General features: G+C 40.4%; 1 protein-coding gene across 1 annotated transcript in view; it reads left to right on the top strand.

Annotated features, from left to right (window-relative positions):
* The first annotated feature begins 8,420 nt into the window (after nucleotides 1-8,420).
* LOC142655794 (uncharacterized) overlaps nucleotides 8,421-26,381 on the top strand; it is a 188,699-nt gene continuing 170,738 nt past the window's right edge. Inside the window, exon 1 of the mRNA XM_075830365.1 lies at nucleotides 8,421-11,083. Coding sequence (XP_075686480.1) covers nucleotides 9,018-11,083 — 2,066 coding nt within the window. The 5' untranslated portion in view covers nucleotides 8,421-9,017. The remainder of the gene's footprint in view (nucleotides 11,084-26,381) is intronic.

The raw sequence follows: 26,381 nt of genomic DNA, 5'->3' as shown, positions 1-26,381 counted from the left end.
TGCACCCAACACTAGGGGGAGCTCACTGAATACATATTTAAAGTCAATGGGAGCTGTATATTTAGTGAGCTCCCCCTAGTGGCAGTTACTAATAAAGAGACTTCATGAGAGATCAGCAACAAGTGAGGTGTAAAGGGGGCAGTTTTGACCCCATAACATCCTCCCTTGCCCAAAAGCAACAACTATATAGAAACTTAGGTCTTCTTTGTCTGTATGCCACTTTTTTGTGGGGTGGGGGAATGCATTAATTTAATCATTCTACCTTTATGATCTGATCATTACGTAGAAACAAAACTTGTTGCGAAAAACTCTGTGTTTGATTTTGGACAGAAAAAGATAACTGGATAATCCTCTTGATGTTCTGCCCTTTTAGTAAATCGTTACCGACTCCAGTGCTATAGCTAGAGCCAGGCACATCGCAATGTATATTATAGATACTGTAAGCAAGGCTTAATAAACATATGCTGGGCATAAAATATTCATGAATGTACTTGAAGAGAACTCCAGTCCATGGACGACCCCTGCTTTCATAGTGTCCCCAACCAACCATTCCAAAAAAAATTGAGTATATACATCTTAGACTGAAATAAAAGAAAAGAAGCATCTGCACGGCAAAGAAGAAAACTGTGTCCAGCAGAGGGCAGCAAAGAGCTTGTCTTCTACCGTACAACAGGCAGCGGCGCTTCGTGTCACTTGTTAGTGCGTTTCGTGTCACTTGATATCTGGTTAATGTTTGACGAATATTTACTATTGTTATAGGTTTTGCAGCATTTTCTATTTTTTTATGTCTTTTGTTATTTATTACTTTTTGTAAATCCAAGAAAAAAAAGAATTTCACACAAAACAACAACAATACACAATATTATGACATTAAGGGCTTGTCCACACGGTACGGGAATTTCTGCCGAAATTTTCCGCAGCAATTCCGTTACGTGTGTACAAGCCCTTACTGTCAAAAAATCTGTGACCGTAGCAGGAAAAGACGAAAAAACACAAAGCAAGAAAAAGAAGGGTAAGACAGAGAGATCAGGGATCCTCAGATATGGTCCTAAATAAAGGAGGGTCTTCTGTCCAAAATGCCGATTTATTGGCTAAATCTCTGATTCGGTGGAATCTCTTTTATTTTATGGCTTGTTTACACGTAACGGAAATTGCGGACGGAAAAAAAAACGCAGCAGAATACAATAGCAGCAAAGTGGGTGAGATTTAACAAATCTCATCCACACGCTGCGTAAAATTTCCGAGCAGAAATTCACATGCGGTGCGTATTTTTCCAACCGCAGCATCTCCATTCCTGCTGCGGAAAGTGGACAGAATTGCTGCGTTTTTAGGAGGCGACGTCACCATATCCCAACATTGAGAAAAACGCTGCATAATACGCACCATTCTCTGCAGCAACAAATACAGTAAATGGTGCGGTTTTTCCATAGCGGAATTTCTAGTCATTTCTACGGAACTGCTGCAGAAATTTGTGGCAGCAATTCCATTACATGTGGACAAACCCCAATACAGAAGTAAAAATGTGTGAAATTTAAAAAATTTGCTTTGCCAACATTTTGGTCCATTTGGCCGCCAGTTTGAAGGTGCTGCAGAATACAAGCAGAAAATTAAATCAATGTTTTATTTTGTTATTTTAATATTTGATATAGTTATATAGGAGAAACCCAATGACACTGACCACATTTGTGCGGGTGCACAGACGCTGGGGGTTGGCTGCCTGCAAAAAATTTGTTTTGTTTATGTTCCCCAACAACCTCATCCACCCCAATGTCTGCCTGCTGAGAGTTGTAGTTCTCACAGGAGACTGACGGATACACAGAATGCAGCACATCCTATAGGCTGTGTTTTATATGGTGATCCGGTACATGATGACATTAGTACATTTGTTTATTTATATTGTTCATCTTATGTTATATTGTTTTTTCATCTATTCCTTGTATATTTGGACTTTACACTGATGTCCATAGTGAGGTTTTCATCCTTTTACGGCTGTGTTTTCATTTTTTTGTTTAATAAATTATTTATTTTTCGCATGAGAATATGAGTGCAAGTGCAACTTTATACAGGGGGCCCCTCATTTATGTGTTTTTTAGCACTAATTTGATGAAAAAAGTTGCAAATTAGGACGCACGGTCGTTTTGCACTAAAATTTGCGACTTTTAACACTTTTATGTTAGGTCTGAATTTCAAAAAAATAAATAAGGCGTGCCCTAAAAAGGGGGCGGATCATCGCAACCCGACAGATTTTTACAATTTTACACCAGAAAGTGGCGTCATTTCTTACAGAAATCTACGGCAGTTCCGACAGCAGAAGATCCAACAAATTTATTAAGACGCAATAAATTAATTCAGCCTCTTAATGTTACGGGCTACTGACTAAGACTGGCATGTGAAATGCGTGAGTACGCGTGGGCCAAAGTCTTGTCTTCTTCTTTGTTTACATGCACATAATTACATGATTTATGATGTATGGAAAAATGGCGCCTGAGGGGAAGTCATTCGCTAGTAATGTTGAAACCGGCATTGTTCGCCATTCGCCAAATCTTGAAAATTACTCCATTTTGGAATTAACCGCGAACCGTCCTAAGCAGTTCAGTCATCTCTATTCACTTCATATCTGAGCCTTTCCTTTTATTCACTTTGCATGTTGGTGTTCTTAATAGGTTGACTTAATCACACACCAATAGAGAGGCCAGGAGTTTACCCCGTGGCAGAGTCTGTTAAGAGCGTGCGAGATAAACAAAGACGGACCCCTGAACAATGTGTGTACCGACAGATAACACTACAATTAACTCCAGAGAAAGTAAAGGAATGGGATGCAAATTTACATATGAGCAAAACATGACTAGCTTCAAGTCTGGGAGGGAGTCTGTGTATGTCATCGATAGTTAGGTATTGATATAAGGTTAGTGGAAGGTGTAGAGATTAGACGTAAGGAGAGAGGAAAAGAAAAAGGAAACGTTGCTACGGCTGTATACAGTGGGAACAATCATGAAATAATTGTGCTGCCTGCAACTACCACTAGGGGAGCAGCTATAGCTCACATTGAACACATGAACCGATACATATGCAGTAAGCTCCCCTAGTGGCAGCTGCAGGCAACTAGAACTCTGGAGTTAATAAGTTCATGTATTCACAATGCTATGACTGTGATAATGAATCTTCCTACTAAAACAGATCCAGAAAACAGAAAAGCAATGCTGCTTTTACTAGGAACATACCAATACCTTTTCCACTTAAAGGGATCTTATATTTTACTTAAATGCTGCCCAATTAGGATAGAGTGTAACTTTCCAATGTAATCCTTGCCCTGATCCAATCTCCATGCGTTAACGCACCATTTTAGCTGTGGAAAAACCAGGCCCAACTGTTTGTGCCACTAAAGGTGGGGGAGGGGAAGGGGTCCTGTACAGAGAAAGGAGAACAATTATTACCTTATTCTTGGGGTCTGTCTATTATTTATGACTCACCTTGTTTCTGCTCCTTTTTTATATTTTATGAGCAATATTCCACCTATGTACAAAATGTTTACTGTACCTTTAAGTACTGTATCTATTACTATTGTGTTTACACCTTAAAGAAACATTTGAGGCAACATTTAAATACCGTGCTTAGGGCAGGACGAAAGGAGGGGGTGCATGATTCTCAATTTGAATCCCAGTGTCATGCTCCGCCCCCTCCAGCTCTGAGCTATCCATAAGACAGTGTATAGGTTTTAATTGGAGTGTTCCTTTAATGATATGACATTTTTTTCAAAACCTTCCAGAATTACTTTTAAAAGGTGATCCTATACAATGATACAATTACTTGTTATTATGGGCATGGGGGGAAGGGCGGTTAAAAATGTAGAGCTCCAGTTTACAGTATTACAAGGACAGGGTTTCCTTTAATCAGGTGATCCGATTTCTCATGAAAGAACAATTTTGATAGTGTTTCTGCTCAATGCACAGATCCCTTAACAGGCCATAATCCATGTGTTTGTAGAGGGAAGAATAAACAGTAAATCTCAGGGAAAACATTCCATGGCATATATACGGCTAATACAATTTTCTCTTCTAACGCTTCATATTCCTATCTGGGTTATAAAATGGAATGTGTAATTTCCAGCTAAACAAGTGAAGACACCGCAGAGTCACAAATGTGGGATTATCTGCAAAATAGAATATCTGGTCCTAGGAAACGGAGGAGAACTGGAACCGTTTCAAAATATCTACATAGCTTTATTTAAACAGACACTGGGGGAAATGGAACAACATTTTTGCAAACATAGAGTGGAGTTGCCCATAGCAACCAATCACATTCCGGAACACATTTTTCAGAGGCTTTTGAACATAAAATAAGCAATCTGATTGGTTGTTATCGGCAACCAGTTTAGATAAATCTCCTTTAATAAAGTCATAATGGTTTTATTACAGGTTGTATGTTATGCCAGCGTCCAACTGAAAAGGACATGAGGGTGGAGCCTTGCGAGGAGCGTCCTGTCTGTCAGCTGCTCTCAGCCAATCAGCATTATTTAAATTACTCCCATTGATGTTGATTGACTGAGAGTAGCTGGTTGCCAGTATTCTCCACCCAATACTCCACCCTCGTGTCCATTTCAGTTGGATGCCGACGCAAAATACAGTCTTTAAAGGGTTACTAAATGTTCAACAAACTTCTGACATGTCATAGTGACATGTCAGAGGTTTTGATTGGTGGGGGTCCGAGCACTGAGAGCCCCACCAATCGCTAAAACGAAGCGGCAGAAGTGCCCGTGTGAGCGCTCAGCCGCTTTGTGTCTGTTCGGCTTTTTCTGAACTTTCTATTCATAGACTTTCTATTGAGCCCGTACACCGCTACATTGAAAAAGCCGAACAGAAACTAAGTGGCTAAGCGTTCACACGAGCACTTCTGCTTCTTCGTTTTAGCGATTGGTAGGGGTCTCAGTGCTCGGACCCCCACCAATCAAAACTTCTGACATGTCACTCTAACATGTAAGAAGTTTGTGGAAAATTTAGTTACCCTTTAATAAATAACAATTTCTTGATAAAATTTATTATTGTACCCCCACCCCCTTCTCTAATAGCCTTCTTATATCTCATGGCTGTGGAGATATAGCATTGGATGCTTGGCTGCTATCTCTGCTCCATTAGGGTATGTTCACATGGCAGCGTCCATTACGACTGAAATTACGGAGCTGTTTTCAGGAGAAAACAGCTCCGGATTTTCAGACGTAATGGCATGTGCAGACGCTTTACGCTGCGTCCATTATGGACGTAATTGGAGCTGTTTTTCCATGGAGTCAATGGAAAACGGCTCCAATTACGTCTCAAGAAGTGACAGGCACTTCTTTGATGCAAGCGTCTTTTTTACGTGCCATCTTTTGACACCGGCGCGTAAAAAAAATGACCGTCGGCACAGTACATCGTAAAACCCATTCAAATGAATGGGCAGATGTTTGCCGACGCTTTAAAGCCGTATTTTCGGACGTAATTCAAGGCTAAAACGCCCAAAATACGTCCGTAAATAGGGTGTGTGAACCCAGCCTTATACTGCAGCTCTGTTAGTTCAGATTGGCTGCTGTGTATAAGCACAAGCCCACCTCCGGCTCACCAGGAAGTCCTTACATGGAGCATTTCTATTATAACAAGGATATAATGATTATAAACTACAAGCAACTAACACACCAGTGAGGACAAGATGATTGTTAAGACACTGCTAGGAAACAACTGAGCTTCAATATAAGGTTGTTCTGGACATTGGCCTCAAATGTTGACTTTACTGATTTACGGTCATGGTTTGACATAGACCTTGAAGTACCTGATACAGAAACTGTAGATAAAAGGTTTTCTTTGACTTTACATAAATATAGGTGAGTCCATCTAGTGATCAAATTTAAAAAAAACACCTCTCTGTTCAAATGTGACCCCTATGTGCTGATTTTAGTATTTATGGGTTGGGGAGAGGGCTTGATCTATGGAGAGCTTGTGTAAAGATGTCTGCAATATCCAAGATCAGTGCTCAGGCCAAAATTTTACCACAGTGTTTAAGTAATATAAAACTTACAGATAGAAATAAAGGATAAATTGTTCCCCAGAAATAGCACCACTCTTGTCCTTTGGTTGTATCTGGTATTGCAGCTCAGCCCCATTGAAGTGAATGCTGCAATACCAGACAGAGCCTATGGACAAGAGTGGTGCTGTTTGTGAAGAAAAATCTGATGTTTTTTTTTTTTATAATCGTATACAATCTCTTTAACTTTGCATAAATCAATAGTATAAGCCAATATAAGATCATTTCTAATATATCTTATGGGAGGGACAAGAGTATGATAAGTGGAGAAAAGGGCATTGTCTCTAATAAGATATATTAGAAATGTTGTTATATTTGCTTATATAAGAACATTTCTCATATATCTTATTAGAGATAATGCTCTTTTCTCCACTTATTATACTCTTCTCCCTCTACCCCTTCTTCCTAACTGTTCACCAACTCTGAATTTATCATTAAATCTGTCCAAGGGATGTGACATATTATCAGCTCATTGATGGAACGGGTTACATGGTGACCATAGTAGTCTATGGAGACGGGAGGGGGAGGCAGAGAGAGAAACATACACAGAGACACTGCAGCAGCTTATAGTATGTGTTTTATCTCACTCTAGTACGTCTAAGCTACTCTACTCTTTACGGCTGTATTGTTCTCCATGCAGCTGCTGCTTCTGATGGTGGGCTACAAAGAGATGGGGGAGCAGGATGTTCTCTTTTCTATGTGTGCTGTGTATGGCAGACATGATAGCAGTTATACTATCTCGGGGAAAAATGAGAGTTAGAGATAGTGGCTACAGAGGAAAAACAGCTGAAAAAAAATGGCATATACAAGTCATATGATTGCCAGAAATAGTGTTATTTGTCATGCACACACATTTGACAGCTTATTCTGAAAGTCACCTGAAAGGTTAGGTACACTTTAAGTCATTTATATAGCATTATAGAAATCTTTTCCTCCTCTGTAGCTTTACTGTACATATAAACATATGGAACTTAAAGGGAACCTGTCACCAGCATTTCACCTATTAAACCAGCAATACCTGGTGGTAGTGGGTGAAAAATAATTTCTATATAACCTATAATTGTCTTCTTAGTTGGCTCTGAAGCTTTAGTACTCAGCTTTTTAGTGTTCCCACACCGTATGCTACTGAGCATAAAAGAGTCAAATCTTCACTTGAAAAGAGTCAAAACTTCATTTGAAAAGAGTCATATCTTCATTCCTCAAGTCTTTCCGAGTTTACTCCGCCTCCTTACTTTTGATTGACAGCTCCTCGCCTTCCCCCAGCACACAAAATCCTGTGCTTGTGCATTAATGTCTTCTTCTGGGGTGTGCACACAAAGGGATACCGGATTATTACGATAAAAGGCGCAAAATGTTTGCAGACCGTTATTTACAGTCGGAGGAGGAGTTTAGGAGCGGGGATAACGGCTATGAACTTTTGATAGCAGCGGCCAGTGAGGGATAAGTAAAGTTCAATAGGTGAAATGCTGGTGACAGGTTCCCTTTAAATGGTTTTTCCCATCAGGGACATTTATGGCATGCTGCTTCCGTAACTGCCGTTCACTTCTATGGGAGTTACGGAAATAGCGTAGCTCAGCGAGCTAAGCTGTTTTCTACTTACATAGTCGGAAATTACAAGTCACAGCAGGAACAGCGAAAGATACGGCACAGTGGGTTGACGGGGCCCCGTTCTAGAGATAGGTTCAGGTCCCAGAGGTGGGACCCGCATCTCTCTAATATTTATAACATATTCTGTGGATATGCCATAAATGCCCCTGATGGGAAAACCCCTCGAATACATGTTCAGTGAAGGAGCTGTTCTAGCTTAATAAGCTAACCTATTATTGCAAACAATAAACCATCTAATAATAAGTCCATCATACAACACCGTAAAAACTGACAGTGTAAAAGATTGATCACATTGAGGCCAATGTTGTATCTAATTAATTGACTAATACAAAAAACACACAACTTCAAAGTTCCTCAGTGAATCATCATTCACCATGATAGTCACATCGCCAAATTCCTGCTTTGATTACAAATGACAACCAATCAAAAATGTTAAAATTCAATGACTTATAAAAAAAATAAATCTGAATTTCACTTAATAATTTCCAATACCAATAATTGTTAGGGATCATTATTACTGAACATCTGGTGTAAAACATTGTTACAATTCTCTTCATGTAGCAAAACAATAAGAAAAATAAACAAATGAGCTAAACATAACAATGCAGCACAACGTATCACAATGTATCACAATGTATCACATCTTCCTATCACCTCCAGGTGTTTGATTGTTCTGTTGCCATTGCAGATCTTTGTTCCAATAAATATTAGGAACGATCCTCCTCTCTTCTCCTTCTTACCCCCCTGGTAGAGAGTGCTGCTTGTAGACGCGGCGCAGTTACTATCTCATTGGCAGTGATAGGAAGCAGGTGAGGGGGTCTCTCCTAGACACATAGGTGGGCGAGACTGTGAGGCATAAGGCGGTGCTTGCTTGGTGCCTCCTGCAGAGCTGAGCTCGACCTACCGACGCCTAAAGTTGCTGCTGCTGTTCTGTTTCTGCAACAGGCGAGGTGACAACCGGCGGCTGCTGACGCGCTGAGCGGAGAATAGGGTGGATATGCTGCAATGCAAACCTATCATTAGGAATCAGTGGATCATCCGGAGCGCTAGAGGTCCGGGAGCCACACGTCGGTGATGTCTCCTCTCCTCATCTGCAGTTGGCAGCCCAGGCATCGGAACTTGCTGGGAGATCTCTTCCATGTGAAGAAGCTTTGTGCTGGGAGGTGGGGGAATAGGATACGTTGAAAGTCTTGCAGATCTCAATCCACATTGCTGTAAGTTTCTGTGCACCTTCACATCTGGACAGCATATCCCTCCTGATCCTCAATATTTCCTTTTCCAGGGGCTGTTTCTTCAGGCGGCTCCATGCACGATTTCGGCTGAAACCATGTCTTGTGGTCTGGGGCTGGCGATCAGCAATGGCCCCGTGGTGGCCAGGTACTTCCCTGCTCTCAATTAAGGCACCTCGGAAACTTGTGTTCCTGTTCACACTGTCCTTATCCGTCACTTATCTCTTCTATAGCCTCCTCAGCTGCTACAGTTCATTGCAGTTTCCATTGCAGGATGTTGGCATTTATTTGCAGCCAGACTCTGGGGTCAGTCCAGTGAATGCTATCAGAACAGCTTCTTTAAAGCCAGACATTAGCAATCAAGATATAATTAGTCCAGAGTCTGGATACTCTCTAACACCCTCTTCTAGGAAGAGTAATTACAAGAGCAGGGCTGTCACTCAGAATAGTAGAAGTAGCCTGGACTCCTATTTGCCATCTAGTAGTGGCATCAGCAGCATTGATAGGAAAGGGGACATTGCATTAAATGCTGACTTGGAATCTAAGAAGTCCTCTGGAGGAATCAGGGTTCCCCTATCCACTTCATCAGTGGTGGAATTAAGCAATTCTGTGCCCTCACACTTAGTTTCTGCAAGTTCCAGCAGGACCAGGACCTTAAATACTGTTCTACAACCCGGGTGGTCTACTGTCAGGACCAGCTCTCCATTGCTATCTGCAGCTCAGAGACTCAGCTCATTTGATGTCCAAAAACAGAGAGCTCTTGGCCCTGTAGGCTCCACAGTGTCAAGAAAAAGTCCCCAGGAGGTTGCTCAGATTCCCTTCACCGCTGTCAGGGTTGGCACATTGGACAGTACACCCATTCTATCCTCCCAGGACTACAGCACCTTGGACCGTACACCCATTCTATCCTCCCAGGACTACAGCACCTTGGACCGTACACCCATCCTATCCTCCCAGGACTACAGCACCTTGGACCGTACACCCATTCTATCCTCCCAGGACTACAGCACCTTGGACCGTACACCCATTCTATCCTCCCAGGACTACAGCACCCTGGTCAGTACACCCATTCTATCCTCCCAGGACTACAGCACCTTGGACAGTACACCCATTATATCCTCCCAGGACTACAGCACCCTGGACAGCACTGCGATCGAAGTAGCTAAGGGGTACAGCACCCTGGACAGTACACCCATTCTATCCTCCCAGGACTACAGCACCTTGGACAGCGCTCCGATCGAAGTAGCTAAGGGGTACAGCACCCTGGACAGTGTACCCATTCTATCTTCTCAGGATTACAACACCTTGGACAGCGCTCCGATTGAAGCAGCTAAGGGGTACAGCACCCTGGACAGTGTACCCATTCTAACCTCCCAGGAGTTTATCACCTTGGACAGTGCTCCCATTGTAGCAGCCCAGGGGTTCAGCATCGTGGACAGCGCTCCCATTGTAGCAGCCCAGGGGTTCAGCACTGTGGGGAGCGCTCCTATTGTCACAGCACAGCGGTCCAGCACCTTGGATAGCGCTTCTTTTTCCGCCTCCTCCCAGGGTTTCAGCACCTTGGATAGCACTCCTATCATATCAACAGCACAGAGATTAAGCACCTCGGACAGTGCACTGAAAATCCACCTTTCGCATGCTGACATTTCACTCCAAGGATCAGCTAGAGTGACTAAGGAATCCTACCAGCAAACCTTCAGCATCAGCACTGACAGCACTGCTATCCCCAGCGTGTCTCCCAGACTGAATGACTTCAGTACTGCTGACACGTTTCCAATTCATAAAAGTAATCAGGATACCTACATGTCTAGAAATACTTATTCTAGAATATTTAATCCAGAGGAGATCCCCAGACACTCGGATTTTACAGGAAATGAAATGCATACACCCCTAAACAACTGGGGTAGGACTCCTCTAGCTGCCACTGAAATGATCTCAGAATCTCACACTGGGTTTTTAGATCGAGATACTCAGGAATCCAGCACCACCGAGGACGAGCTGAGTCGCAGACTGTCTGTCAATAGTACTATAGAGTATGGAGAAAAAAAACTGCCCCAGGCAATTATTATTGGGGTGAAAAAAGGGGGCACGCGTGCTCTGCTGGAAGCTTTAAGAGCCCATCCTGACGTCAGGGCTGTTGGTGTAGAGCCTCATTTCTTTGATAGAAACTATGAGAAAGGGCTGGAATGGTACCGGTAAGTTCCTTACTGTTGCAGGACTCATAGTGTTAACTGTAACCTCCCCCAGTTGGCAATTTGTATATTCTGAGCAGCTGGGAAAGGCTAAGTGCTACATTAAGGCATCAAATACAATAAGGAGCCCAGCATACTATTGATTCCTTATTGTATACTTCATTCTATTTGTGTATGGTCTCAATGTGTAGGAATCTTAATGCATGAGAAATCTTCTGCAGTTTGCCAGGTTATGGAATGAGCATGTAGGGAAGGTTCACTATCTGTCTGGTAGCTGCTAAGACGGTGCTATCCCATTCCCTATGAATACTGATATTTCATTGTACTTGTAGACTGATGTTTGCTTTATCTCAATATAAAAAAATATTTCTCTATGACCTGATCTTCCAGCTATAATACACTATGTATTTAACCCATCAACCTGCTTAGAATGCAATGGTTGGCTATAACCCAAGTGCTGTAGCATTTTAAAGCACTTATTCTTAATAATGTTTGGACTTTTGTTCATAAAGGTTCACTCTGTCTATGATCTGGTTAACAATATATTCCTGATCTGAGAAGTTTGTTGCCACCCACAATGTAAAAATAAATGGACTTCTGTACACTAGAAGAAGGTCTCTGATGGCTTTTGAAGCAAGAAGTTTTATGATCACATAATGTCAATAAGTTTGTGTTGTTATAACCACTATCTATCTATCTATCTATCTATCTATCTATCTATCTATCTATCTATCTATCTATCTATCTATCTATCTATCTATCTATCTATCTATCTATCTATCTATCTATCTCATATCTATCTCATATCTATCTATCTATCTATCTATCTATCTATCTATCTATCTATCTATCTATCTATCTATCTATCTATCTATCTATCTATCTATCTATCTATCTATCCCATATCTATCTATCTATCTATCTATCTATCTATCTATCTATCTATCTATCTATCTATCTATCTATCTATCTATCTATCTATCTATCTATCTATCTATCTATCTATCTATCTATCTATCTATCTATCTCTCTTTCTTTCTCTCTTTCTCTCTTTCTCTCTTTCTCTCTTTCTCTCTTTCTCTCTTTCTCTCTCTCTCTCTCTCTCTCTCTCTCTCTCTCTCTATCTATCATATCAAATTATAGATCAGTTTTCATGCATTGCATTATAATGTGTGCACAGGAAAATATGTATAGCACACATTACCTTACTATACTGTATGATTCTATTGCCACCTTGTATTCTAAATTATTTACTGATCTTGCATTAGGACTATTGTACATTTTACACAGTGTACCATTCTCTAAGTCACGACAAGTAGGGGGTATAACTGAAGACCACTGGTATAGTTCATACTAAATGCAAGTCAGGAAAGGATGCCAATTATGTGACCAAAATTAATAATATCCACAGTATATTATTTTGGCACACTATAGTCTAAAACACAAGAGCTTGCATATATATATATATATATATATATATATATATATATATATATATATACTAATCACATACTGAAACCGCTGTAGTGTCAAATATTGAACATATAAATATTTATATACATAGCATATTAAATACCATCTATGACTACTATAGTATACTAATATATATATATATATATATATATATATATATATATATATATATATATATATATATATATATATATATATATATATATACATACACATACATATTGTAGTCTGCAATATTCTGTAAGCATGTGCTACCCTACAACTTTGCATCTTTATTTCCGTCAATACCTTACATTATCCGGTTGCTCCGTTTTATTTTCATGATGATGTTGGGTTGTTGGTGTATTTTAGATATGTTTTAGATCAGAGTCCTTGTAAAGTAAACTGAACTTGTTTGACATAACCATGTTCAGTGACCCTTTGGAAAATATTTCTTTACTATACTTTGTGGTAGTGTTTATCTACATGTCTGATTCCATCTTGGACTCTTTCATTGTACCAAAGCTTTCTCTATGATACTCACACGCCAAATTATATTCAGATATGAGATTTTTTATCACTGACAAAGTTTAGACAAAGAAATACATCTTCATGAGAGGCCTGCGTGATGCCCTAAGGAGTTTTAGGTCTTCAAGTCAGCAAAGAAAAAGTATGTTGAGCAAACACTCTAGAAAACTGTGGTGACTTATTACAGGAATGGTTAACCCTTGGTGTTCCAGTTTTATTTGCTTGGAAAGATGAACCTGTATCCCTGGTTGGTTATGCCAGGTATTATAATCTCCATTAACATGCTGTTCTCAATTTAGTAATAAAGGATGAGGCATGAAAAAAATCAGAATTTAGCCCATTTCCAGACTTGTTTGTTATATTAACATTTCGCTTGAGATTGAAGATTGGCTCAATTTGTCATTTCACACTGAGTGAAAGGTTTATTGTAATGTGTGAAAATCTGCTTGATTTCCTTCTTGTAATAATGTCTATTCTTAATGATGCCTCAGAATGGCCTCATATTGTCGACATCACATTGAATTCCTGAGAATTCCGTGACAAACAAGATAAAACAAGATACATTGTAACAAAGTAGGATGGAAAAAGAGACACAAGTCCATCAAGTTCAACCAATAGTCTTGCAGTGGAAGCAAAATTACCCCCATGAGATAGAAGACGATTGTCTTGAAGGCTTTCTACACCTTTGAAGGGAAATTATTATTATTTTTTAATAAAAAGGTCAATCAGTGTGTTTGGTGCAACTTTCTAAATAGTTTTTATTAAAAATTAGTTTTACTTTTTCAGATACAGCTGCTTTGTATTCTCTATACATAGCAGCTGTATCTAAAGCTAAATCCTGTTCCCGTCAGGTCCGCGGGACTGATGGATTCAGGTCATAGCAAACAATACAGCTGCTCTGTATACAGGATACAAAGCAGCTGTATCTCAAAAAGTAAAACAAATTTTTAATAAAAACTATTTAGAAACTTGCACTAAACACAGTGACTAATCTATTTATTTTTTAAAAAATTGCCCTTCAAAGGTTTACATAGCCTTTAACTTTAGGGGAAAACATTTCTTTCCCACTCCAAGTATGGTAGAAATAGATATATATATATCCGGGTGCCTTGTAAAATCTTCCAATCAATAACCATTACAACATCCTCTGAAGACTTGTAGAGCGTGACTGCTACAGTAAGAAAACCCCCTATATACTCATGGTGAAACCCTTTATCCTGTAGACATAGTGATAGCCCCCTTGTCATGGCTACACATATTAGGTCAGTTATCAGGTCATCCCTAACATGTTTTTAGAGTACTGCTTTCCACCCATTCCTACTATTACTGGTGGCCTGCTATGCTATGGTGCCCAAAATGGTACACAATATATACACATGCTATGGTGCCAATAACTGTCCAAATATACTGGTGCCCAATATTCCATGTGTGATCTGACTAGTGATGACTAGAGGGGAATTAATTAATTATTGGCTCCCCTAGAACTAAAGGGAGATGAAGAATTCCAAAGCAACCCATTCCCGTTGCTCATTCCACTGAAAGTAATATTATTATAGTAATATATTTAGCATTCAAAATCATCATTTACCTGGGTGGAGATAAGTGGCAGTCACGCAGAGCTGGTATGGGCTCTATTAAGCTTTCTTGATTGCTGAACTTTAAGGTTAGTGCAATTTCATTAGAGCCATCAATCGTCCTCATACAGTCATACAAAACACGTAGAGTTTGCAATTGCACTAAGAGATCATGCACATGGCAGAGCTGTATACAATGAGCCCTGTATGGCGGCACATGGAGTCTCTATGGCTTCGTCGGTACTCCATACTACGCCATATTACAGACTTACTCTCCATAGTACGCCATTTGATGGAGTATACGCCATACGCCTTTTTTATTATTGAATTCGGTATATGAAATCAGAGGTATATAGAGGTACAGCACGGCCCCGTATACTTTAGGTACTGTATTACAGCTTAATTCAACTTGGAGCTTGTACGGAGCTGTAATACGGTCATATTCATGGACCCTTAGGGTGTAAGATATACATTTTTGTCCCCAAGGGTCAATTTTGATTGCTATGTCTGATGAACGATGGGGTTTTCTTGGTTTCTTAGGTCTTGTCCATGGACCGATAATGCATTCATGCAACTCTATGTATGTACTATATCCCTGATTTGTGAGCAAAGTGCATCCTGCAGCTGTCTGGGAATAATGAGAGTTGTGGTTTTGCAACAGTTGGAGAGCCATAGGTTAGACCACTGTCCAATATTACACTATCTATATCTTATTAATTTGAAGTATATATATATATATATATTACAGCTACAGGTAGAGTTGTGAAATATTCAAAATAAGATGTCTTTAATTCGAAATGACTAGGACTCTACTGCTGGAATATTCTGAATTATGTGACAGTCATAGAAAAGCATAGAAACCTCAAAAAAAGGCAACCAAATATAACATGTTAATATATCACTTTGTATCATAGGTCACAGGTTGTTGCGGCCCGATCCTCTGATTATGGATTTTCTCTATTAGACAGAATTGCCAGACATTCCGAATTTCCATATAATCAGATTCCGTATAAAAGGAACTTTGATGTAACTATAACATCAACATTTTTTTTTTCTAAATATATAATTAATCCAAATGTTCTTCAATTTGTTTATGTACCAGAACATAATAGCTGTAAGCGTAGAAACTACAACTCTCAATATCAGTTGGCAAGTAGAGTGCCAGTAGTGGTGGAGTTCCAGACACGACAATCTTTGTATCCTTTGAACCTTTGATCTCTGAATCTTTCTGAATGTGGCGTCTCTGAGCTTTTGTTCATTGAACTATCCCTTTTCGCCCACAAGTTTATATTTTGCTTTACTAAAACATGAAATCTGTTTGAAAATGTTGAATTTTTGGCAGTTTCCACAAAAGTAATAAATGAGTATAATCAGGAATATGATATCTGATGGTGCAGACAATGCGGTAGATTTATTAATACTGTGTAAAATAAAGAAAGAAGAAACTGAGAGGAGACAGACAGAAGATGCTGTAAATGTATCACTGTGATACCCGCTGGGTGATGATCTAGAGATTAGATACCATTCTGGTTCCCATGCCACCCCTTGGTTTCCTTACTTTAGACCACTGTTTTGTGCTAAAATTTTGGCACACGTCATTAATAAATCTGGAATTCTGGCGCATTTTGAATGCAAATCTGCCACAATGTTTGTCTATGTCTTAATTCATCAAATGACACATTTCTACCAACAAGGGCAGAGATCTGGATATTTTTTTTTTTACCAAACTACAACTGTGATCAAGCAAGGAGTTGGTTCCCCTTTGCCACTAAAACAGCTTCCACTCTTCTGGGGAGGTTATCTACAAGATTTTGGGGTGTCTGTGGGAATTTTTGCCCATTCATCCAGAAGAGAATTTGTGAGGTCAGACACTGATGTTGGGGGAGGGGGTCTGGCTCGTAATCTTCGTTCTAGTTCATCCCAAAGGTGTTGGATGGGGTTGAGGTCAGGGCTCTGTGCGGACAGTCAAGTTCTTCCACACCAAACTCCCCCAACCAACCAACCAACCAACCAACCAACCAACCAGCCATGTCTTTATGGACCTTGTGCACTGGGGCAGAGTCATGATGGAACAGAAAAGGGACAAACCCAAAACTGTTCCCACAAAGTTGGAAGCTACAATCATCCAAAATGTCTTGTTATGATGAAGCATTAAGATTTCCCTTCACTGGAACTAAGGAGCCGACCCCTGAAAAACAACCCCAGAGCATTACCCCTCCTCCACCAAACCTTTACAGCTGGCACAATGTAGTCGGGCAGGTGACGTTCTCCTGGCATTCACCAAACCCAGACTTGTCCATCAGATGCCAGATAGAGAAGCGCGATTCGTCACTCCACAGAACACGTTTCCACCGCTCCAGAGTCCAGTGACGGCGGGTTTACACCACTCCATGCGACACCTGGCATTGTGCTTACTGATGTAAGGCTGGTATGTAGCAACTCGCCCTCCATGCCATGAAGCTCCCGGGCACAGTTTTTGTGCAGATGTTAATACCAGGCGACTTTTATACACTATAAGTCTCAGCGCTCGCTGACCCCGCTCTGTTACTTTACGTGGTCTGCACTTTGTGGCTGAGTTTCTGTGGTTCTTAAACGCTCTACAATAATATCACTCACAGTTTATGGTGGAACATCAAGGAGGGAAGAAATGTCAGGAACTGACTTGTTACAACTGTGGCATCCTGTTATAGGACCATGCTAGAATTATAAAGGAGGTTGTAATAGCTTTGTCTATAAAGTGTGTGTATATATATATATATATATATATATATATAAATATTGTGCTGCAAGAGGAAGTGAACAATTAATGAGAAATTCCCCAAAGCATTGGAGCACCCAGTGATCAGTTTTTTTATCCGAGGAACCTTTGAACAAAAAAGGGATTTCAAAAGTGGACAACCCTTGAATTTTAGGTCTAAGGCCAGTTTTATGCAAGCCTAATAAGGTGCAAAGAGACCTACAGATGCGTCCTTCCTTACCTTTCGTCATATCTCAACATATCCTGACATGTGTGGTGCAAGAAGACCAGCTTTAAAAAAACAACATGATTTTACCATACCGTCACGAGACATCTATGCTATATGTATCTATTTGTGACCCAGTGGCTGTCATGTGAATTGCAGCCTGTCAAGAGTTTAAGGTAGCATGTCGCGATATTGTATTGAATTCGCTTCATGAGAAATTCAAGTCCTTAACCAAATTCAAGCAAAGGTAAAAGTGGACACATCTGTATGATGCTGGTCATTTAAGTCATCAGTGTTTGGGCCAGGATTTGCGGACATAATACGTTACATCCATTACAATCGCATGAAATTGGCCTTTTTCAGGGCCGTTGATAATATCTTGCTGTCCACCAATGATTGAAGTGATCTCCAACCACAAAGAATAAATGAGTTTAGCACTTCAAACAATGTAATGATTACTCTGCTAAGTAAAACCCTTCACTCAGCATTTTCATTCCATGGTAGCGCAACCGAAATAAAAGCCATTCAAGTGGAGATTTACTGCACGTGAGGGAGATACTAGTCTACAATGAGCGTCAGTAATATCCACCCATCTATAAACAAGTAGCCAGTGATTTCCTCCAGTGAATTCCTGGTAATAGTAAGTGCGTTACTGACATAGAAAGGTAAGATAGAAATGTATGGAGGTTTCTGATCAGATTCGGAGCTCAGCACATTCTTGGTCCTGGATTTTCAATTCTTAGTGCTTGGGAATACAGCTGGTCCCTGCTAATATAAACTGAATGAGATCCAAAATAGCAGTAAAATAATCCCATTCCATTGTATATACATCAATGCTAATGAGGGATCAGAGCAGAATTCCCTTTTATAGAGGATTTTTTCAGTAAATATGACAGATACCACAACAGCCCGACATACCTTAATATAAGTCAATGTGTCCATCAGGTGCCGGTGGTATCCAGTGTATGACGGATCCGGCGCTGCATTATGCGTTGTGACATAAAAAGAAACCAGGCGGCAGATGTGAACAGAGCCTCAGATATGTGAACCCTTCGGAGGAGTTTATATTATCCCATGTATAGGCTTCTGGGGGGGGGGGGGGGGGGATTAAATACTCTTTTTCTTTCATCTCATAAAACCCACTTAAAGAGAAACTCATTAGCTCAAAATTAGCAAAATTATTATTACTTTCCAATATAAATGGAATATGCCCCCCCCCCTACTGTAAATTATGTGAATGTAAAGCGTCAGCGAGGAGTTCTGTTACCATAGAGAAACACAAGGCCACAGGCTGAGAATCTTTATATGATCACGGAACTTTGATGTGACTTCTAGTATTTCTTATATTTTACAGTGGTGGGAATATTATTCCTTATAATACAGACCTCAGCTGCTACAGAACCTCTTCTTGTAGAGTAAGGGGAGAGATTCCTCTATGACATTTTTCAAGAAAATCTGCAACTCTCAAGGTATATTTTATGATGTTCTGCACCAATTGTGGTGTGTTATGATGTTCTGCAGCAGCTGAGGTGTGTATTATGATGTTCTGCAGCAGCTGAGGTGTGTATTATGATGTTCTGCAGCAGCTGGGGTGTGTATTATGATGTTCTGCAGCAGCTGAGGTGTGTATTATGATGTTCTGCAGCATCTGAGGTGTGTATTATCATGTTCTGCAGCAGCTGAGGTCTGTATTATGTTGTTCTGCAGCAGCTGAGGTGTGTATTATGTTGTTCTGCAGCAGCTGAGGTCTGTATTATCATGTTCTGCAGCAGCTGAGGTCTGTATTATGTTGTTCTGCAGCAGCTGAGGTGTGTATTATGTTGTTCTGCAGCAGCTGAGGTCTGTATTATGTTGTTCTGCAGCAGCTGAGGTCTGTATTATGTTGTTCTGCAGCAGCTGAGGTCTGTATTATGATGTTCTGCAGCATCTGAGGTGTGTATTATGATGTTCTGCAGCAGCTGAGGTGTGTATTATCATGTTCTGCAGCAGCTGAGGTCTGTATTATGTTGTTCTGCAGCAGCTGAGGTGTGTATTATGTTGTTCTGCAGCAGCTGAGGTCTGTATTATCATGTTCTGCAGCAGCTGAGGTGTGTATTATCATGTTCTGCAGCAGCTGAGGTCTGTATTATGTTGTTCTGCAGCAGCTGAGGTCTGTATTATGTTGTTCTGCAGCAGCTGAGGTCTGTATTATGTTGTTCTGCAGCAGCTGAGGTCTGTATTATGATGTTCTGCAGCATCTGAGGTGTGTATTATCATGTTCTGCAGCAGCTGAGGTCTGTATTATCATGTTCTGCAGCAGCTGAGGTCTGTATTATCATGTTCTGCAGCAGCTGAGGTATGTCTTATGATGTTCTGCAGCAGCTGAGGTGTGTATTATGTTGTTCTGCAGCATCTGAGGTGTGTATTATGATCTTCTGCAGCAACTGAGGTGTGTATTATGATGTTCTGCAGCAGCTGAGGTGTGTATTATCATGTTCTGCAGCAGCTGAGGTGTGTATTATGATGTTCTGCAGCAGCTGAGGTGTGTATTATGATGTTCTGCAGCAGTTCAGGTCTGTATTATGATGTTCTACAGCATCTGAGGTGTGTATTATGATGTTCTGCAGCAGCTGAGGTGTGTATTATCATGTTCTGCAGCAGCTGAGGTCTGTATTATGTTGTTCTGCAGCAGCTGAGGTGTGTATTATGTTGTTCTGCAGCATCTGAGGTCTGTATTATGATCTTCTGCAGCAACTAAGGTGTGTATTATGATGTTCTGCAGCAGTTGAGGTCTGTATTATGATGTTCTGCAGCAGCTGAGGTGTGTATTATCATGTTCTGCAGCAGCTGAGGTCTGTATTATGTTGTTCTGCAGCAGCTGAGGTGTGTATTATGTTGTTCTGCAGCAGCTGAGGTCTGTATTATCATGTTCTGCAGCAGCTGAGGTGTGTATTATCATGTTCTGCAGCAGCTGAGGTCTGTATTATGTTGTTCTGCAGCAGCTGAGGTGTGTATTATGTTGTTCTGCAGCAGCTGAGGTGTGTATTATGATGTTCTGCAGCATCTGAGGTGTGTATTATCATGTTCTGCAGCAGCTGAGGTCTGTATTATCATGTTCTGCAGCAGCTGAGGTGTGTATTATGTTGTTCTGCAGTATCTGAGGTGTGTATTATGATCTTCTGCAGCAACTGAGGTGTGTATTATGATGTTCTGCAGCAGCTGAGGTGTGTATTATCATGTTCTGCAGCAGCTGAGGTGTGTATTATGATGTTCTGCAGCAGCTGAGGTGTGTATTATGATGTTCTGCAGCAGTTGAGGTCTGTATTATGATGTTCTACAGCAGCTAAGGTGTGTACTATGATGTTCTGAGTAGCTGAGGTGTGTATTATGTTGTTCTGCAACATCTGAGGTGTGTATTATCATGTTCTGCAGCAGCTGAGGTGTGTATTATCATGTTCTGCAGCAGCTGAGGTCTGTATTATGTTGTTCTGCAGCAGCTGAGGTCTGTATTATGATGTTCTGCAGCAGCTGAGGTCTGTATTATGTTGTTCTGCAGCAACTGAGGTGTGTATTATGATGTTCTGCAGCAGCTGAGGTGTGTATTATCATGTTCTGCAGCAGCTGAGGTCTGTATTATGTTGTTCTGCAGCAGCTGAGGTGTGTATTATGATGTTCTGCAGCATCTGAGGTGTATTATCATGTTCTGCAGCAGCTGAGGTCTGTATTATCATGTTCTGCAGCAGCTGAGGTGTGTATTATGTTGTTCTGCAGTATCTGAGGTGTGTATTATGATCTTCTGCAGCAACTGAGGTGTGTATTATGATGTTCTGCAGCAGCTGAGGTGTGTATTATCATGTTCTGCAGCAGCTGAGGTGTGTATTATGATGTTCTGCAGCAGCTGAGGTGTGTATTATGATGTTCTGCAGCAGTTGAGGTCTGTATTATGATGTTCTACAGCAGCTAAGGTGTGTACTATGATGTTCTGAGTAGCTGAGGTGTGTATTATGTTGTTCTGCAACATCTGAGGTGTGTATTATCATGTTCTGCAGCAGCTGAGGTGTGTATTATCATGTTCTGCAGCAGCTGAGGTGTGTATTATGTTGTTCTGCAGCATCTGAGGTCTGTATTATGTTGTTCTGCAGCAGCTGAGGTGTGTATTATGTTGTTCTGCAGCATCTGAGGTGTGTATTATCATGTTCTGCAGCAGCTGAGGTCTGTATTATCATGTTCTGCAGCAGCTGAGGTGTGTATTATGTTGTTCTGCAGTATCTGAGGTGTGTATTATGATCTTCTGCAGCAACTGAGGTGTGTATTATGATCTTCTGCAGCAACTGAGGTGTGTATTATGATGTTCTGCAGCAGCTGAGGTGTGTATTATCATGTTCTGCAGCAGCTGAGGTGTGTATTATGATGTTCTGCAGCAGCTGAGGTGTGTATTATGATGTTCTGCAGCAGTTGAGGTCTGTATTATGATGTTCTACAGCAGCTAAGGTGTGTACTATGATGTTCTGAGTAGCTGAGGTGTGTATTATGTTGTTCTGCAACATCTGAGGTGTGTATTATCATGTTCTGCAGCAGCTGAGGTGTGTATTATCATGTTCTGCAGCAGCTGAGGTCTGTATTATGTTGTTCTGCAGCAGCTGAGGTCTGTATTATGATCTTCTGCAGCAACTGAGGTGTGTATTATGATGTTCTGCAGCAGCTGAGGTGTGTATTATCATGTTCTGCAGCAGCTGAGGTCTGTATTATGTTGTTCTGCAGCAGCTGAGGTGTGTATTATGTTGTTCTGCAGCAGCTGAGGTCTGTATTATGATGTTCTGCAGCAGTTGAGGTCTGTATTATGATGTTCTACAGCATCTGAGGTGTGTATTATGATGTTCTGCAGCAGCTGAGGTGTGTATTATGATGTTCTTCAGCAGCTGAGGTCTGTATTATCATGTTCTGCAGCAGCTGAGGTGTGTATTATGTTGTTCTGCCGCATCTGAGGTGTGTATTATGTTGTTCTGCAGCAGCTGAGGTCTGTATTGTGTTGTTCTGCAGCATCTGATGAGCGTATTATGATGTTCTGCAGCAGCTGAGGTGTGTATTATCATGTTCTGCAGCAGCTGAGGTATGTCTTATGATGTTCTGCAGCATCTGAGGTGTGTATTATGATGTTCTGCAGCATCTGAGGTGTGTATTATCATGTTCTGCAGCATCTGAGGTGTGTATCATGATCTTCTGCAGCAGCAGAGACACAAAACTGTATAATGCACACAACAGCTGCTCAATAACTTATTTTTTTAAAGATGGGGGCACTATATATCAATCAATCAATAAATCAATCAATCAATCAATCAATCAATCAATCAATCAATCAATCAATCAATCAATCAATCAATCAATCATTCAGTGGTTGGCACAAGAGTAAGAACTTCCTGCAACGGTGATCTGTAAAAGACATCGTCTGCAGGAAGAGATAAGCGGCGCCTGTTTCGTGACACTTATCTCTGTAAAGTCATCGAGTTCTGAGATTAGAATGTGATGTTTATACTAATACTATGTACAGGTATGACAATGGGACGTTTCCTTTGATGTGCACATTATGCAAATTACAGTATATCTTGATGTAAACTGTAAGATGGAGGTAAAAGGGGAAGGTTTTCTTTTTTTTTTTTTTTTAAATAAAAATACATAGGTGGTGGTTTATACCACAGGAAACAATTGAGATTGAAGCCAGCATCTGGATATGTGATAGAACCAGGTTTCTGTTTTCCTTCCGACATCAGTGTGACTGAGTTCTTATCTCTCGCCGTCGTCCTCCTAAATTTAGATACTTGTTTTCCAACAGCTGTCTTATCAAGAGGAACGTTTGCATAAATAAATGTAACAAATGCAGCATCACATTAAACTGGGTATCAGGGTAGGGGCAATGCCCACCTCTTGTGGTGTTTGAGCAGTCTTAAGGGTTAAGTGCGCACATCAGTTGAAATGTGAAGCAGATTACATATAACAAGTAGAAATTGCCATAATTGGCTGCAATCAGAAGAGAGGTATCACTGGTGCACTTTATACGTAATGTTCATGACATCTGATTAATATTCATGAGACACAATTTTCCTGGTGATTTGATAGGCTGCCTACTTACGGCTCATTACACACAATGGCTGCCAACACTGGAAATGCACAAAAACATGCAAAATAAATTTGAATACTGATATAGTTAAAGGAACACTCCAGGTAAAGCTAATACACTGTGTTATGTCTAGAGCAGGGCCTAAGGGGGCGGAGCCTGACCAATCTTTTTGCTGTTTTTGAATCCTTGAGTTATGCCCCGCCCCTCCGGTTCTGCACGAGGCATAGAACAGATTGGAATGGAATGTTCCTTTAAGGCAAATCCCCATAAAATGAAAACTATTTGATACAATAAGTCCCTGAGTTCTCCTCTAATGGGAAGTGTATCACTAACATCGGACTGGGGTTCAATGATTCTAGGGGTCCACCCCTATCTATACAGAACATGTGCACATCCACTTCTAATTGCCTCATAATCTTTTATGGTTATCATTACATATCATTAACCCCTTCTTGCCGCAGCCTTTCTCTTTTTTTTACGTTTTCGTTTTTTTTTCTCCCAGAATACCAAAAACCATATTTTTTTTATTTTTCCATTTTTCCATTTTTTGCAGGATGAGTTGTAGTTTTTAATGGCACCATTTAATGTAACATATAATGTACAATATCAGGAAACTTTTAAAAATGATTTTGTGGGGTAGAATGAAGAAAGAAATAGCAATTCCTCCATTGTTTTTCGGTGTTAGTTTTAACGGCGTTCACCCTGTGGTAAAAATGACACGGCGACTTTATTCTGCAGGTCAGGATGAATACAGCCGTACCAAATCTATATCGTTTGTTTTTTTTTGTTTTTTTATTAATAGCATTTTGGGGAACATGCAACATATTTGACCACTTTTTTTAATCACTTTTTATAATTTTCTCCGTTTTTTTCGGCGCGTACCATGCCTGATAAATAAAGTTATATTCTAATAGTTCAGACTTTTATGTATGCAGCAAAACCAATTATGATTATTTGTTTTCAATTGTTTACAATACTTTAGCAGAACAGTTTTTTTTTTTTTTTTTTTCACTTTTTTTGATCTAGGGAACATGTACGTGAATGTGATGGTTTGATCGCTTTACACCAGAGACTGCAATACAGATGTAGCAATCTTTAACTTTACGCATTAAATAACCTGTGGCAGAGACTTTACTTTACTTTTTCAATGGCTTTTTAGTGGCTTTTGTTGTGTTAACTGATAAATTATCCTGCTGCAGCAAGTTATCAAAGTCAAGTTAAAGTTTGCTACATCTGTACTTTTTTATTTTTTCCATCTCTGATTAAACCCTGCCTTTGGAAGGGCTTAATAGGAACACTAACTTGTCAGATTTAGGCAACTTTATTAGGTTTCCCGACTGCCAGGACATCCTCAGCACTCCCTTATCGCGTCGCATGGAGGAGCGATTGAGTGACAGAGGTCCCCCTACCTTGGTTTAACGGCTTGGATGCCGTGGTCGATATTGATACCGCAGTGGCTGTAAGTTCAAGGTGTCAGCGTCGTATGGGACGGACTCAGCCCATGAGCCTCCCGACTGTATGGCAAATGTTGGGAAGGGGTAAATAAGGTCTAATAGGTTATTTATGAATTGACCCATAAGAAATAGCCCCTAATGACAAATGATTGGCTCCAAAGTCATCACCATATGGGGTTGTCTTCTGCTGAATCTTTGGGGCCTACTATTGAGTCAGTGCCTGGGCCCACCAGAAGATCCTCTGTTCCTCTGCTGGGCCGGCCTGACCCTCTGTTCCTCACATTATATAAAACTGTATAGAAAGCAACTGGATATGTTATTAAGCTTCAGTGCTCAGTTTCTTCGGTGCTCATTCACCCACACGCTAAATGTAGAAAATACACACAAAGTACCATTTTCTTCCTTAATCTCCTACTTTCCCTTCATCCTATTCTATCGAACATTGCAATAAAAGCTGCAAGAAATATTTTAAGAACTGTATATGGGTCCCAGGAGATCAGCCATTTCCCTTCTTGAAAGGGATAAGGAGAGAATTAACCCTCTGCAAGGTTTCCACAAGAACATTTATTTAAGGAGCTGCATAAAATTTTGAGGACTTGCGCGCAAATAGTTCACCTCTTTACTTTCATCGCTCATTTTCAGGTTTGGGGTTCTTTGAGACTCTTCAAAGCTGTTTACACCTTTGAAAACATTTTTTTTTTTAATTATTATTATTATTATGAATAAAAATGTCTATCAGGGTGTTTACTGCAACTTTCTAATTCGTTTTTATTAAAAATTATTTTTACTTTTTGAGATACAGCTGCTTTGTATCCTGTATATAGAGCGGCTGTATCTAGTGCTGAGACCTGAATCCGTCAGGTCAGCGGGACTGACAGATTCAGTGACAGCGGGTCCTGCGTGTCTCTAATAAGCAGGATCGAGCTGTTACTAATCACATCTAAGTTCATAACTTAGATGTGATCGATAACAGGTGGATCAGACCCGCTGACACTGAACCCGTCAGTCCTGCTGCCCTGACAGATTCAGGTCTCAGCGCCAGATACAGCTGGCTCTGTAAACAGGATACAAAGCAGCTGTATCTTTTAATAAAAAGTAATTAGAAAGTTGCACCAATCACACTGATAGACATTTTTATTTTTTACAAAAAAAAAGTTTTCAAATGTGTTCGGAACTGTCGCCGAGCTTTCCACAGATCCTAAATGGCGTAACAATCCACATATCACATTCTTTCCC

Source organism: Rhinoderma darwinii, chromosome 6, assembly GCF_050947455.1.
Source record: "Rhinoderma darwinii isolate aRhiDar2 chromosome 6, aRhiDar2.hap1, whole genome shotgun sequence".
Taxonomy (NCBI): Eukaryota; Metazoa; Chordata; class Amphibia; order Anura; family Rhinodermatidae; genus Rhinoderma; species Rhinoderma darwinii.
This window is presented reverse-complemented; position numbering and strand designations above follow the sequence as displayed.